The sequence below is a fragment of the Pieris brassicae genome, chromosome 9 (assembly GCF_905147105.1).
Source record: "Pieris brassicae chromosome 9, ilPieBrab1.1, whole genome shotgun sequence".
Taxonomy (NCBI): Eukaryota; Metazoa; Arthropoda; class Insecta; order Lepidoptera; family Pieridae; genus Pieris; species Pieris brassicae.
In genome coordinates, this window is record NC_059673.1 from 6,146,189 (window position 1) to 6,159,224 (window position 13,036).

Here is a 13,036-nt window from a genome sequence, read left to right on the forward strand (position 1 = left end):
CTTTTACATTGAATACTTTTTTTATGTAACCTTATGGTGTTTGACATAACGTTGACAGAATGCGTGCTGCAAATATCGTCAAAGAGTATTTAAGAAAAATGAATATCGTTTAAAACAAATGCTTCGATCGAAGATATTATATTGATAAAATACATATAATAATTACAGTCGCTTATTGTTTGTGGCATTAATCTTGAAAATCCATATTTTTCACATTGCCAGCAAAACTATTTATATACGCGCCAGAAAAACAAACAAAGAATTTTGTATATCATTTCATTTGTATGCATTTTCAATTAATTATACTAATTCGAAATCAATATTCATAGTGAGGACCGGCTACATCCACTTGAAAGTAAACTGATAGTGCGACTAATGCAACTCAAAGCAACAAAGCATTACCAATAAATATAAAGAGGTACTCTGTATACAGCCTAACTTGCCAGCCGCACTATCGATCGAGTTATATAAACCCCCGCCCGCCTTCAGCCATACCAGTGTTCCGTAGGTGGCTGAAAACCCTACGAGCTCTATTTTATTGCGCACTCATCGCGCAGGCTTTACTCTGTCTCCCAGTTATCTTCCACACTTCCACCGGCTCGAACGTCTGTTATACATCCTGACTTTGTTGTGGCAGTGATAAATGGTTTAAGGTAAGACTGATGTTAGAGTCCGCTCTGATAAATTAGGAAACTTGACACCGTCTGCGCGTTGTGTATTAAAATGGAAGAAACAATTTACATTATATCTCTTGCTGGGGATATGACCTATATTTTTGATGTTTGCGAATCTTACGAATTTGTGAAATTTAAGGCATTTTTATCTTTGTTTATGCTAACAGCTGCTACTTTGTTAACAGGTGGAATTAGGATCGTATTATCACACTGTTTTGTTTAGAATATGAATGTTGATATACTGTCTGACTACGGTATATGATAATATAAAATAAAAATGTTGAGAATATAATGAGTTGCTGTTATTTAGGCCGGCAACGCCTTCGCGAGCCCTCTTGCATTGAGAGTGTCCATGGGCGGCAGTATCACTCAACATCAGATGAGCCCGTTTGCCCACTGTTCTATAAAATAAAAATAAAATACAGTTTTATTCCCTGTAACTCTAATAATATTTTTTTTTGTTACGGTGGTTCAAGATTGTTATGACTGGTCGGAATTGAATTCGTGTATGCGGTGATGTTAGTTATTTCGATTATGTATTTGCGTGTTCTTCCCACGAGAGTGCGTGCTCCTATTTCCCCATGCCTACTGCTGTTAGAGGACAAATCTCTGTTTTCTATTGGAATTTGAATTATCATCTCATAAATATGTATGGTATGCCAAAAAATACATCTTCCAAAATGTAATTCATAAATTACTATAATAAAAATATTCAGCATCCCGTGATTGAATTTAATAAAATTATAATGAACGTTGTGGATGAATTTGCGAAAACCTAGCCGGTGACCCTTTCCGTCGATATTGATTTTAATTGAATTAGTAACCGAGCATGGATAATACGAATTATACAAACTATGTATTACTTATATATCCAACATAATTTTATATATTCTATGAATTTATTATCTTTTTCCTACCTTTTAAATCCTGCTACTAATTTAATTATAAAATTAATTCAAAATTGAATTATTTTTTATTAGAGTTAGCTAAATGGTTAACGCGATTCTTAATTCTGAGGTGCAGTGCTACTCTGTGAACCATTGGGTTTGTTATTCATGTCATAGACCCAAAAATCATATGGCTCATGCATAGAAGACTGAAATGACTGATCGTATTATATAAAAAATATATAAATGAAATAAACAACGTCATTTCTCTTTTGGCAATGATTTCATGAAAAATATTAATATATATAACTAGTCTGGCCTGAAATACTGTTACAAAAAAACTATATTTTTTTAACGGCTTAATTATTTTGAATTTGAAACACGTATATTATTTTAAAAACGTCCTTCGTATATATACTTCGTAATACCAGAAAAGATCGAGGCGGCCGCGTGCTGTTAATGCTGTTAAAGCTTTTGTGTAAAGTTTCTCCGAAACCCCACTAGGAAGCAAAAAATCTTATCCCTAGAAATGAAGACTCCCGGTAGGTAATACTCTATCGCGTGTTATAAAGCATGAACTGAATCTCGGTGCTTGTCGACCTTTACAACAGACTTTTCCCTTGTAACAGAAGGTATGGCATAGTCCTACATATACCTACATATAAGTAATTTATGCTAGTCACTTAACGTCACTGATTATTAAGTATGTTGTCAAAAACTGAGTCATTAATAATAAACGAGTGTAATCTCAGAGGAATATTACAAAGTGATCTTGTTTTCGATAAGTCGTTTCAGCGTAATAGGATGCGGAGAGGCGTCGTTAGAGAGCTTTTAGTAATTCGATTTTCAACATGAAACGTTCTGGGATATTATAGCAAAAACATTCTTCATTTTAGACAAAAATATAGTTTATTATTACGTTACATATGATTATTTACATACATATACTATTATAATATATTATTATGAATTATCTTTTTCCTCTGTCTTAATGGATTTATTATTGAAAGTAATAAGTTTCATAGCACCTATAATATAAAGTTGCATGTTATCATTTGATTGATTTGTATTTTCGATTATTATTTAACCTTCGTAATTTCCTGAATTAGTCTAATTTTCAACATTTTTGTTAGTTTTACGAAAAGCAAAATAAAATCATTATTTAAAAATATGAAAACCTGTTTTAATATATGCAAAATGGTACGACGAAACAAAACTTCTAACGGTTAGATAACTTTTCAAGGCCATATCGCCAGGACTTTTTGAAAACTAACACCGACCTCACCACACGCATATGCAACGCAAACTAAGCTACCCAAAAAACGCACTTACATCGCCCAACGCTTTTTCATCTTTAACCACTTTCTCAAAAACATAATTTTTACTATCGATTTCAAAACTTTATTCACTTAAGCAACATGTTCGAAACCTATCCTATTCTGAAACCGAAAATATTATTGTTGTACATCAGTAGTTCAATTATAAAATTTTATGTGTTGTGTAGAATTTATTACCTAAGTAGCCAAGTACATAAAATCATTTATATGTCAAGTGTATGACTATCTTGCATCTGTATTTATTATGTGTAATAGATGTTCTTTTATATAAAAAATATAAGATATATATTATTATGTACTCAGATAAAATTACAAAATTATCCTTTTTTAGCTCAGCCGCAATGCATATATTCTGCCTATGGGCTGTAATAGCCTGCTTTGTAAGCAATTTGGCGGCGGAGAGGGGTGGTTCCCTCAGGGGGGCCCTCGAAGCATTACAAAGGAGACAACGCGGCCGTCTACATAACTCGGGACCCATCGTTCCACAGGACTATGATACTTTATACGAGTTCGTCCCACCTCAAGCATATGCAGGTAAACAGAGTATTCTGATAAAATGAAATATTTACATAGTATTGTCTTTTTTTAACATAGCTTTTACACATTAAGAAAGAACTTTTTAACCGGATTGATTCAACGTATTATTATTATAAACTTATAATTATTTACATAATTTTAAATTTAAAATTTTCCGACGTTTCGCGTGCTTTACAGCGTGCGTGGTCGCGGTGGTTATGTAAATAATTATAGGTTTATAATAATAATACATAGCTTCAATCCAGTTAAAAAGTGTTTTCTTAATGAAATAATTACATTTAAATAGATGTGATTAATATAAGCAGCCTATTTTAATGTATTAATAATTATTACTTTCGCAGAACCCGACTATGCAATTGATGTTGAAGATGTTGAGGAAGAACCAAAGTACATTGTAAAATTACTTGATAATGAAAGTCCTTCTGATGCATACGAATATAAGATCATCAAAAAGAAAAATTCGGTTACCCGTGGTGATAATAAAAGAGAATCTGCATTTCGGGAGAGAAGTCAACACTCCGACAACGATAGACTTCGGGATCTTTTCATGGATAGAAATGAGCTTCAGGATAAGGAAGACATTTCACAAGAAAGACCTGAAAATGATGCTGATTATGCTATGCTATTAGGACAGTTATGGAGTAAGTATAAAACAAATAAAGCAAATTCCAACCGAGTCGAAAATGCACCCCAAGGTGTAATTAAATTGTATAAAGAGAAGATTGTTAAAAAAAGTTTTCCAAATAATTGGGGGCCCATAGCATTTAAAAGGAAACGTAGTTCAGGCTACGAATCGGAACGTCCATCTGTTGATATAGACGAAAGTAAAATTCCTGAAAACCAAGACCAAGAAAATCCTAACTACAACGCGTACGATGTATCTGATGATGACAAAGACGATATGAGAGAAGAATATGCCATAGCTTTTCAGCCGTTAGATGATGATAGTCTTTCTGATCTAGCCGACGAGGATCAGTTTGCCTATGAAAATATTGAAAAAAGATTTCCTGTGTCTAAACGAAGTGGTGGAACTGGAAGCATTAATATGCAAAAGAAAAGATTTGCCCTAAACAACCACGACAATGCAAAAACTTTTAGAGGTAGTTCGGGTACTGATCCAAAAATAATCGAAGATTTATCTAAAATATTTGATAATTCGGAATATGAAATAATAAAAAACCCAGTCAGAAGAAGCAGTGACAATGTGGAAACCCCTCATGAAATAAAACCTCCCAGTGTGAATAGTCATGATAAAAATGATAGTCGCACTAACTCCAGCTCATCGTCACCAGACTCCACAAATCATGAGCATCTTGGTCATCCCCCAGGAGTAACTGGCAAAGAGTTAGAACATGATGAACACTCTCACGATCACGATCATGATCACCACAACCATGACGTGCCAGAGTTTGTAAAACCCAAAATTGTACAAAAAAAGTCTGTAGACTGGTCCGATTACTTTGGAATTGACAAGAGATTTAAAAAGTCACCGGGCTTAAGTGATGAACGGCTTAAAAAACTTTATTTTGATACATTTAACAAAGAGGTAGTTTATCCTTTAAACAATGTAAGGGGAACAAGTTACATGAAGCGGAACTTTGTTGGACCGAAGTTTAAAGATAGTACTAATATGATACCACGTGCAGAAAAACGGAATGCTGGTATTAATACTGACACAAAGTTAGAAAATTTTGACAAAAAATTAAAGAACATGGAAGGCATAATTGTTGATGAAGCATTACAGTATTCTCATAATGGAGAAGAGTTAGATTCTAAGGAAGAACAAGAAATGAAAGAAAAATTATTGTCACGTTTAGCTGCCGCTTATAGTTTGGAAAAAATGCGAAAGGCATTAAAAGAATTTAAGCAAAGCCTACAAATACAAAAGGTGACACCAAGCTCTCAGTCTACTTCGGATGGAGAATCTAAGGATAAGAGAGTTGCTGTAAAAAAAGAAAAAGTAATAATGGGTAACGCTATTCCATCTGTTCATGAACAAAAAAGTGAAATAGATGAAGATTTTGAAGATGAACAAGGCGCAGGACACTACATAAATGGAAAACTAGAAGAACAATTATCCGAGGGATACATGGGTGGAAGTGGCCGACATCGTTCTCCTGCCATTTCAACAGGTAATTTAGCTTAATAAAAGTGAAATAATGTCACGTTATTAAACCTAATGCTTCATTTTTTTCATCAGTAAGCTCTGCCGGCGCGTGTCCTGTTCTTGATAAGATCATTAAGAGGTGCAGGGGTGTGGACTTACTAGCGGGAGACCGTGGCCAGCAGTTCCTACCTCTGTGTAGTTTACATCAAATATGCTACCTTTGTGTAAGTATATGGAAAATATGAAACAGTATTTTGGCTTTTTTAAACATAATATATTGTATAACAATGTTTCACAGGGAGAAGCCCCACCTACGACCTGCGATTTAGTTTTTCTCTCAGAAGCCGATTCCACCTGTGAGGGCGATATGAGCTGCCAACGTGCCGCGCGATCTGCTTTGATGGCTTTGAGAGAGCTACATGACAACCTGGCTGACGAGTTGGATGGTGAATGCGAGGCTAGCCCCTGCCTTCCTGCAACGCTGAAGCTGAATCTAGGCTGGCAGAGAGCCCTGCAACGATAAATAACGATTTTTTGGGTCGCATTTTGCGATGATGATATATCTAATCCAAAACGGAGTTCTGAAAGTGAAACGGATCGAATTGTTCGTTTGAAATGAGTGTATTTCATTGTAAAAGATTTGTTACTATTTTGTAATACTTTTTTCTAAATTCTACTATCATACAGTCGCTGCATTTTGTCAAGCATTTAATTAAGTATTTAGGTATATTTTTCTACCATTTTTTCGTACGTACCTAGCCAGCCATAGGTGCGTACGTGCATTTACTATTATATGTTGTAAGGTGCAACTTTACTCTTTATGTACTTAAAAGAACTACACTCTTCTGATATATTCAGTAACTATGCTTTTCATATTATGTTGTATATAATTGTGATGAAGATTATAATATTTCCTATTCTAAACCTCATGTTGTCGGTATATTTAAAGAATGATAAGAAAAAAAATGGATATAATATATTGTCTGATGGAAGTTTATCGTTGTTGAAAGTTATTTGCATGTTAAATATTATTTGTGTTGTGTCGGCGTAATTATGAATGGATCCTAAGTATTGTAACATTAAATGTATTTATGTGTAATTTTATTCATAAATACAAATTATTCTTAAACGTTAAATGAATGTAGAATAATTTTAAATTACATATTATTAAAATGCATATAAAAATATATTTGTTGATTTGAACTATATAGTTGTATATTAAATATAGTAAATGAAACAAGAAAAGAAATATACGCGCGTGTAAATTATTTATTTTCACTACATCTATAAATTAAAAATAAATGTAAAATCGCGATTTCGCACAGCACGAGTGCACCACTCTAGACTTTACTAGACAATAATTCTTTCTTTGCTTTCACGAGGTCCACGCCTAAGAGGAGAAACGCTAGGAATCCAGGCTTATATGTCTTCCGTATTTGGCATCGCGTTTAGATCCTATTTATACAAGGCATCTATCAAAATTCTACACCCATTTATATATACATTCATAGTAAAGTAGATCCTTTGATTGGAATTATTACGTGTAACTGCGACGCACGTGAGTGCAAAGTAGATAATTATAAATTAATGTTATCCTCTTTAATCATGGTAACAATAAATGGTTTCGAAAATAATAAGGTCTATTTGAAAAACCCACAATCCCAAAAAGTTAATTTTTTAGGAATGTACTGGGACGTACGCGATAGACAAAAAGTTATTAAGTATCCTATTTTTTACTTATAGGATGCCTACAAACACTGACAATATATAGAGGACTGTCTGATTAAGTTTTTGGTTTTAATAAGAACGATTTATTCTAACCTATTCGACACGTTTTTTTTAAGTAGAATCTGTTATTCATAGTTAATTTTAAGTTTCATTTTCGCTTACTAGCATCTAACATTGATCAATATTATCCAAGTACGTTAACTTCATACAAAATGCATGTTTTCTATACAAGTGATTACCAAATGTATGCCTTTGAAATGATTCGAACGTGTTCGATTGGAGATAAGACTTATCTATTGATAACGTTCCAAACACGTCGATAACTCAGTGCAGCGTCGAATTAACAACTAAGAACATATTAATTAAAATATTTCTTACTTTTTAATTTTATTGTGAATGCTATAGCCAGTGATATTATGAACGGAAGAGACAATCCATCTGTGACGCAAGGTAAACATAATTTTTTTACATAATATAATACATTTTCCATAGAGATCTTCTAGAATTTACGATAGGAATTGCTTTATCGTCCATCTTGTAGGTACCTCATGATATCTCAAAGGTAATTAAACTAATTAACATTAAAACTTTAAGTGCCTTTAACTTTACAAAAAAAGAATATCTGGCTGATAGCGATCGTAACGTAAGCCCTTATACATATACACTATAGATTGTCAATTTCCTGGTCACTCTCATGTCATTTATCGCAAACTTGAAAGGGACAAATCATTCTTAGAAAGAAAGAAATCAAAGCTTAATATAAAACAATAATATCTGTATTTCAGATGACGGATCTTATTTGAGAAATTTTTCAGAACGAATAATAAGCAATCAACCACAATCTAATAGTAACAGGAACAGTAAGTAAACAAAATAGTAATATTTGTAAATAGTTCGAATCAATACAAAATTGTAGCAGAAATTAAGACCTTATTTTTCGAATTGTCAAATGCAATAGTCCGGTTGAAACGCTTATAAACGTTTTAAAGGAAGTAGGTCAGCCTTTTATGACGTACCAATTAACCCACCAACTGTTTCATACTTTAACCCTAGAATCCACGGTTATATACCGCCACTAGCGTGGTTATAGGTATACAGGAAAAACACCGCTTCAGAAAACAACCTAATATACTACTACGGTATGTAATAGTAATAAATGAAAATATTAAATTATTTGTTAATGAAAATGTCAACAATACTGTCCTAACGAGCTGTTGTTATGTATCCTTATTCTTTATTAAGTTTAATCAAACTCTGAACTGTACTGATTTTCCCTTTCAAAAGTGGAAGTCGTGAGAATGTAAAATGTCAGACAAAAGACGTGCGTAAGATTGTGATTAGAACTTGTATTGGACAATGACAATTAAATCTAAATCACGTTTCTCATTCCACATTCTTCCAATATATTTGTTTTACGTATTATTATTCAACTTTTTTTCACGTAAAACTTATCTAGGTCATCCTCGTGCACAGCTATCGGTATCTACAGAAGCATGGAACACCCGCAATGTGTCTCCATTAAGACCTATGCATGGTCTGGACTTTCTCTCAGGAGTCTCAACATTACACATACAGCAGACAGTTGATGTATCTCACTGTAAGTATTCTAATTCCCAACACCGTATATAGACTAAGGGCGAAACCAACGAGTTTCATGGGGTTCATGAGCTGGGGCCTTGGCAGTCTTACTCATTACAAGAACGTTATCCTTAGCCCTTGTAAAAGACAAGTAGTAGGAATATAGTCTGTGCTTTTCGTGTCCAAACAATAAAAAAAATTCGAATGATCAATTATCAATTAAGTAATCCATTTTTAGTACCACTATTGCATTATTAAGTTGTTCGTATTGAATTTTAATTATTTTCCTATTTTAATTTATACTCTTAAACATGTCTCACACATATTAAAACGAGGACAAAAAAACACTTATGAAAATGACATGAACATTAAAGAAATCAGAAATATCGCGGCAAACAAATACGTTTGATGTAAATTTATAAATAACAATTATATAGTAATATAATAAAGTATATGAAAATAATAATAATAGGAAATAATAATTAATAATGCAAGGTAGTTCAAACGACCGAGTCGAAGATCTTGTTGTTGTCGGAGTTGCCGAAAATGCAATTTTGTTGTAAATCCGACACAATATGTTAACAAGACCATTATGTGATAATCTAAAATAATAATAAATACAAAATTACTTTATTTGACTCAAAAACATTACATTTTGTACTTACATTCTAAAGGTTGTAAACATACAATAGGCAACGAAACGTTGAGATAAAATATTCATTTTGGTTAACCTTATACATAATATACTTCTATGAGCACTAGCGTTTAAACTAGGCCTAGCCTGTATCTTAAGTCTTCTAGTCTAAGTATCTTAGTCATTAAGAAATTGGTTAAGTTATTTGTCATTAGATGTTTATTTATTGTTATTGTTTATTAAACTAAATGAAGGTAGAATCAATTTGTTGGATCGCAGTAAGTGAGAACTTTGACAAAGATCTTTAAGTCTTTTAGATGGGAAACTTGAATACGAGATATGAATTTAGTGTCGTTATTTAGATAGGAAACTAATATTGGTTGTTAAGATTATCTATTTATTAAATTTTGAACAATATAACGGACTGAAGATAGAAATTTGAAATAGCGTAATTGTATTATTTTATATTACCAAACAAGTTTTCTGTTTCATTACATTTTTGAGTTTTTAGCCATTACTATAGTCAGCCATACTAGTGTCATTTAACATTCATAGATATTAAGGGGATAAATATTTAAGATTTTATTCGGCTTATTGTACAACATGGAGCCTTTGTAATATTTCTATTTTTGAATATAACTTATTTTAGTTGTATAGTGGGACAGACTTTATGTGTTCGTCTACTTGCGATAATCAAAACGGTTTATTACATAATAATTCTAATAAACTTAAGAATTTAACGTTTAATAAAGTCCAGAAATGAAAGGAGTTTCATTTGCCAATATAAAATCTCTCCGGAGAATTTTACTCCGCTAATTAATCAAAATATTACGACCTCTTCATACACAATGAGGCTTTTCTTCCTACGCTCCATTCATACAAATATAACGTGGCTATTTGTAAACGTGTAGGTAGAGCTTTTCAAGAGAGCTTTTATACTTAAAAGATATTTTTACAATTCATCACTTTATTTTATGACGATATAAAATTCAAGTTATACCATAACCTTTATGTGTGGGTGTGCTTAGGTTTCTATAACAGTAATTTTATTAATATGTTCTAAAATTTGAACTGATTTAAAACACTGATCACTGATGTAATTCTTGAAAATTTTAGTTATGTAAGAAAATTACCACATTAATTCATTTAAAATATAAATAAACATTAATATTTTTTGTAAATACTTATAATATTTTTGTACAGAGAGTATCAGTATCGCAATACAGTAAGGAATTATTATATTTGTAGATGCAAATCTGTACATTAAATAATTATTCTAGCATTCCATAATGAAGCTTTTGTTGTAGTTATTAAAGGACGAAAATTATATGAAAAAAGCATCCTTCTGTACCAAGAAGTGTATATGTGTGTGTTTGCTCCATTTTATACTATATCCTCAATACTTTTGCATGTGAGACTGACCTATTTTATTGTACACTCTCTGAAGTAACAAAGATTAACTTTCAGTGTTTATTATTTATTTTGATTCTACGGCTATTGTTCCTCGTGTAATTGTTGTATGTTTTCTATTACTTCATATTTATAAAGAACAGAAATAACGATAAAAGTATAATAAATTAAAGTAGTACTCAGTCTAATTTATTGATATCTACGATCTAATCTTGATAAGATTGGTAAAATCATTATATACCAATATTCCAGTAACATCTAACATAAAATCGGAAAATCTGTACACAATTAAAATACCAAATGGCCTTACAATATATCTCGCGAGTGAAACGTCGACAAAGACGCAAAGGCTTTTGTGTGGCGTCGGACGGGCCTTTACGATGCAGATTCATGACAACACCAGACAGAGTGTAATGCAAATGGAGAGGAGGTTAGCAGCTGCCTCCTGCTGCTTCCCATGTAGACTACAGGTTGGTTAAACTTAATTTCTAAAAGAGCGTTTAAACTGTCTACATTAACAATATTCAATTAACTATACTACGTAATTTTAGTCGCACGGACGGAATTGTGATAGGGTTAAATTGTGTTTAAATGTGTCTAGCACACAACACGCAACTTTTCAGCTATGAACCTTTGTGATTTAACATCAGCTTACCTATAAGAATAAAAACTAATTAAAAACTATATCTTTGTTAATATTCACAACTGTTTATTTATTCCTGGACTTTATTATTCTTTAGACTTTATTCCTGGCTTATGATTTTTTGTTGCCTGCTATTAATTGTCACCATTGTTTGGATCCAGGAGATGCAAGTAATAACACCGCCAGGTGACTACATAGGTCGAGTTCAGCAGAAATGGACCTGGGTGGTTCCTTTCTATCTTGTGAGAAATGTTAATGACGAAGTCATATACGTCATTGAAGGTCCTTCCAGCATCGACAACCGGAATATGATCCTTGGGCAATTTAAGGTAATACAGAAATTATATGATTGACTTCCTCAATAGAAAAGTCATACTCTCTTTAACTCCACTTTTTATAAAGTAGAAATTAGCATAAAGTTGTTCAAAAATATAAGTATAGCCATCGACCCGTGGCGTTGTATTCAACTCAGCACGCTTTTAAGTAGGTGAAAGGTATTTCACCGGAATTTTCCAGAAAATGGGCCTAATCGCATTTACCAATTAAATAAATCTATTTTGTTCAATATTTAACTTTGAGTTATTACAGATACTATCGAGTGATTCTTTGAGAGAAGTTGGCAAAATATCACACAGGTGGGAAGGAGATGTGAATAGTTTCGTAACGGCGATAGAATTTCCACACTGTGCTCCAGACCCGAAACAGAAGGCGCTTCTTCTTGCTGCTACATTTTTATTGGTATATAACATTTTATAAATACATAAGTAATCTATATTTTTATAGTAGCACTAAAAGACATTTTTTTAAATATTTTCAACCAAATATATATTTTGAAAATTACGTATAATGGCAATATTGTTATTACATAAGTCAAAATACTTTGACATATACAATAACAATATTGGGTTGTCATTCATGACGTGGCATGATGTGTCTATAATAGAAGTAGAAGGGAAGGCAGAGAGAAGTACGAAGAAGGCACTTGATCTATAGATTATGTAAAACGCTCATTTTTTTCTTTCAGGAGTACACGTATTTTGAGAGGGCAAAAACAAGTTGTCTGCGGTTTAATTGTTGTTGAAGTGCCAACTGCCAAGATATTTTACCAATACTATATATATTAAGTTGCTACTATATTTCTACGTTCCACCTATTTGCATACTCTAAGTCCGTAAACTCGTCCGGTATTCAAAAAGTTTTGACTGTATCTTGCGTTTAGATTTAAGTTTAAGATGTTTATTGTAAATTTAAGTATGCAACAGCATCAGTTTGTAAAGACTTTGTTTAATTTTATATTAAAAATAAAAAAAATATGAAACCTACATGTTCAGACTTAACGCCTGACCAAATATTACGCCAAAACACCATCGCGGGAACATTGCCGTCACCCACATGAGGCGCTTGAAAACTCTTCATACAAATCTGTCTACTCATGTCACTTGACCTACGATCATTGTACAATTCACATCCTTTTTTGAATTATATTAATTTATTGAGAATC

The 13,036-nt window shown here is 32.5% G+C and overlaps 2 protein-coding genes across 2 annotated transcripts; both read left to right on the forward strand.

Annotated features, from left to right (window-relative positions):
* The first annotated feature begins 525 nt into the window (after positions 1 to 525).
* Positions 526 to 7,176, forward strand: LOC123714338. Its single transcript, XM_045668558.1, has 5 exons — positions 526 to 653; positions 3,230 to 3,432; positions 3,777 to 5,567; positions 5,636 to 5,766; positions 5,841 to 7,176. Exons 2-5 carry the CDS (start codon positions 3,240 to 3,242, stop codon positions 6,063 to 6,065), a joined length of 2,340 nt encoding a protein of 779 aa, XP_045524514.1. The 5' UTR covers positions 526 to 653; positions 3,230 to 3,239; the 3' UTR covers positions 6,066 to 7,176.
* A 406-nt stretch (positions 7,177 to 7,582) lies between these two features.
* On the forward strand, positions 7,583 to 13,034 carry LOC123714339 (phospholipid scramblase 2-like). Its single transcript, XM_045668559.1, has 7 exons — positions 7,583 to 7,720; positions 8,056 to 8,130; positions 8,727 to 8,867; positions 11,145 to 11,362; positions 11,697 to 11,864; positions 12,124 to 12,273; positions 12,560 to 13,034. The coding sequence occupies exons 1-7, from the start codon at positions 7,687 to 7,689 to the stop codon at positions 12,614 to 12,616; spliced, it is 843 nt and encodes a 280-aa protein (XP_045524515.1). The 5' UTR covers positions 7,583 to 7,686; the 3' UTR covers positions 12,617 to 13,034.
* The last annotated feature ends 2 nt before the right edge of the window (positions 13,035 to 13,036 follow it).

Coding starts and splice junctions, on each gene's coding strand:
- LOC123714338 (XM_045668558.1), top strand. CDS start 3,240: ATGCATATATTCTGCCTATGGGCTGTAATAGCCTGCTTTGTAAGCAAT. Junction 5,568..5,635: donor TTCTCCTGCCATTTCAACAG/GTAATTTAGCTT, acceptor TTTTTTCATCAG/TAAGCTCTGCCGGCGCGTGT. Junction 5,767..5,840: donor ATCAAATATGCTACCTTTGT/GTAAGTATATGG, acceptor AATGTTTCACAG/GGAGAAGCCCCACCTACGAC.
- LOC123714339 (XM_045668559.1), top strand. CDS start 7,687: ATGAACGGAAGAGACAATCCATCTGTGACGCAAG. Junction 8,131..8,726: donor ATCTAATAGTAACAGGAACA/GTAAGTAAACAA, acceptor AAACTTATCTAG/GTCATCCTCGTGCACAGCTA. Junction 11,865..12,123: donor TGATCCTTGGGCAATTTAAG/GTAATACAGAAA, acceptor GAGTTATTACAG/ATACTATCGAGTGATTCTTT.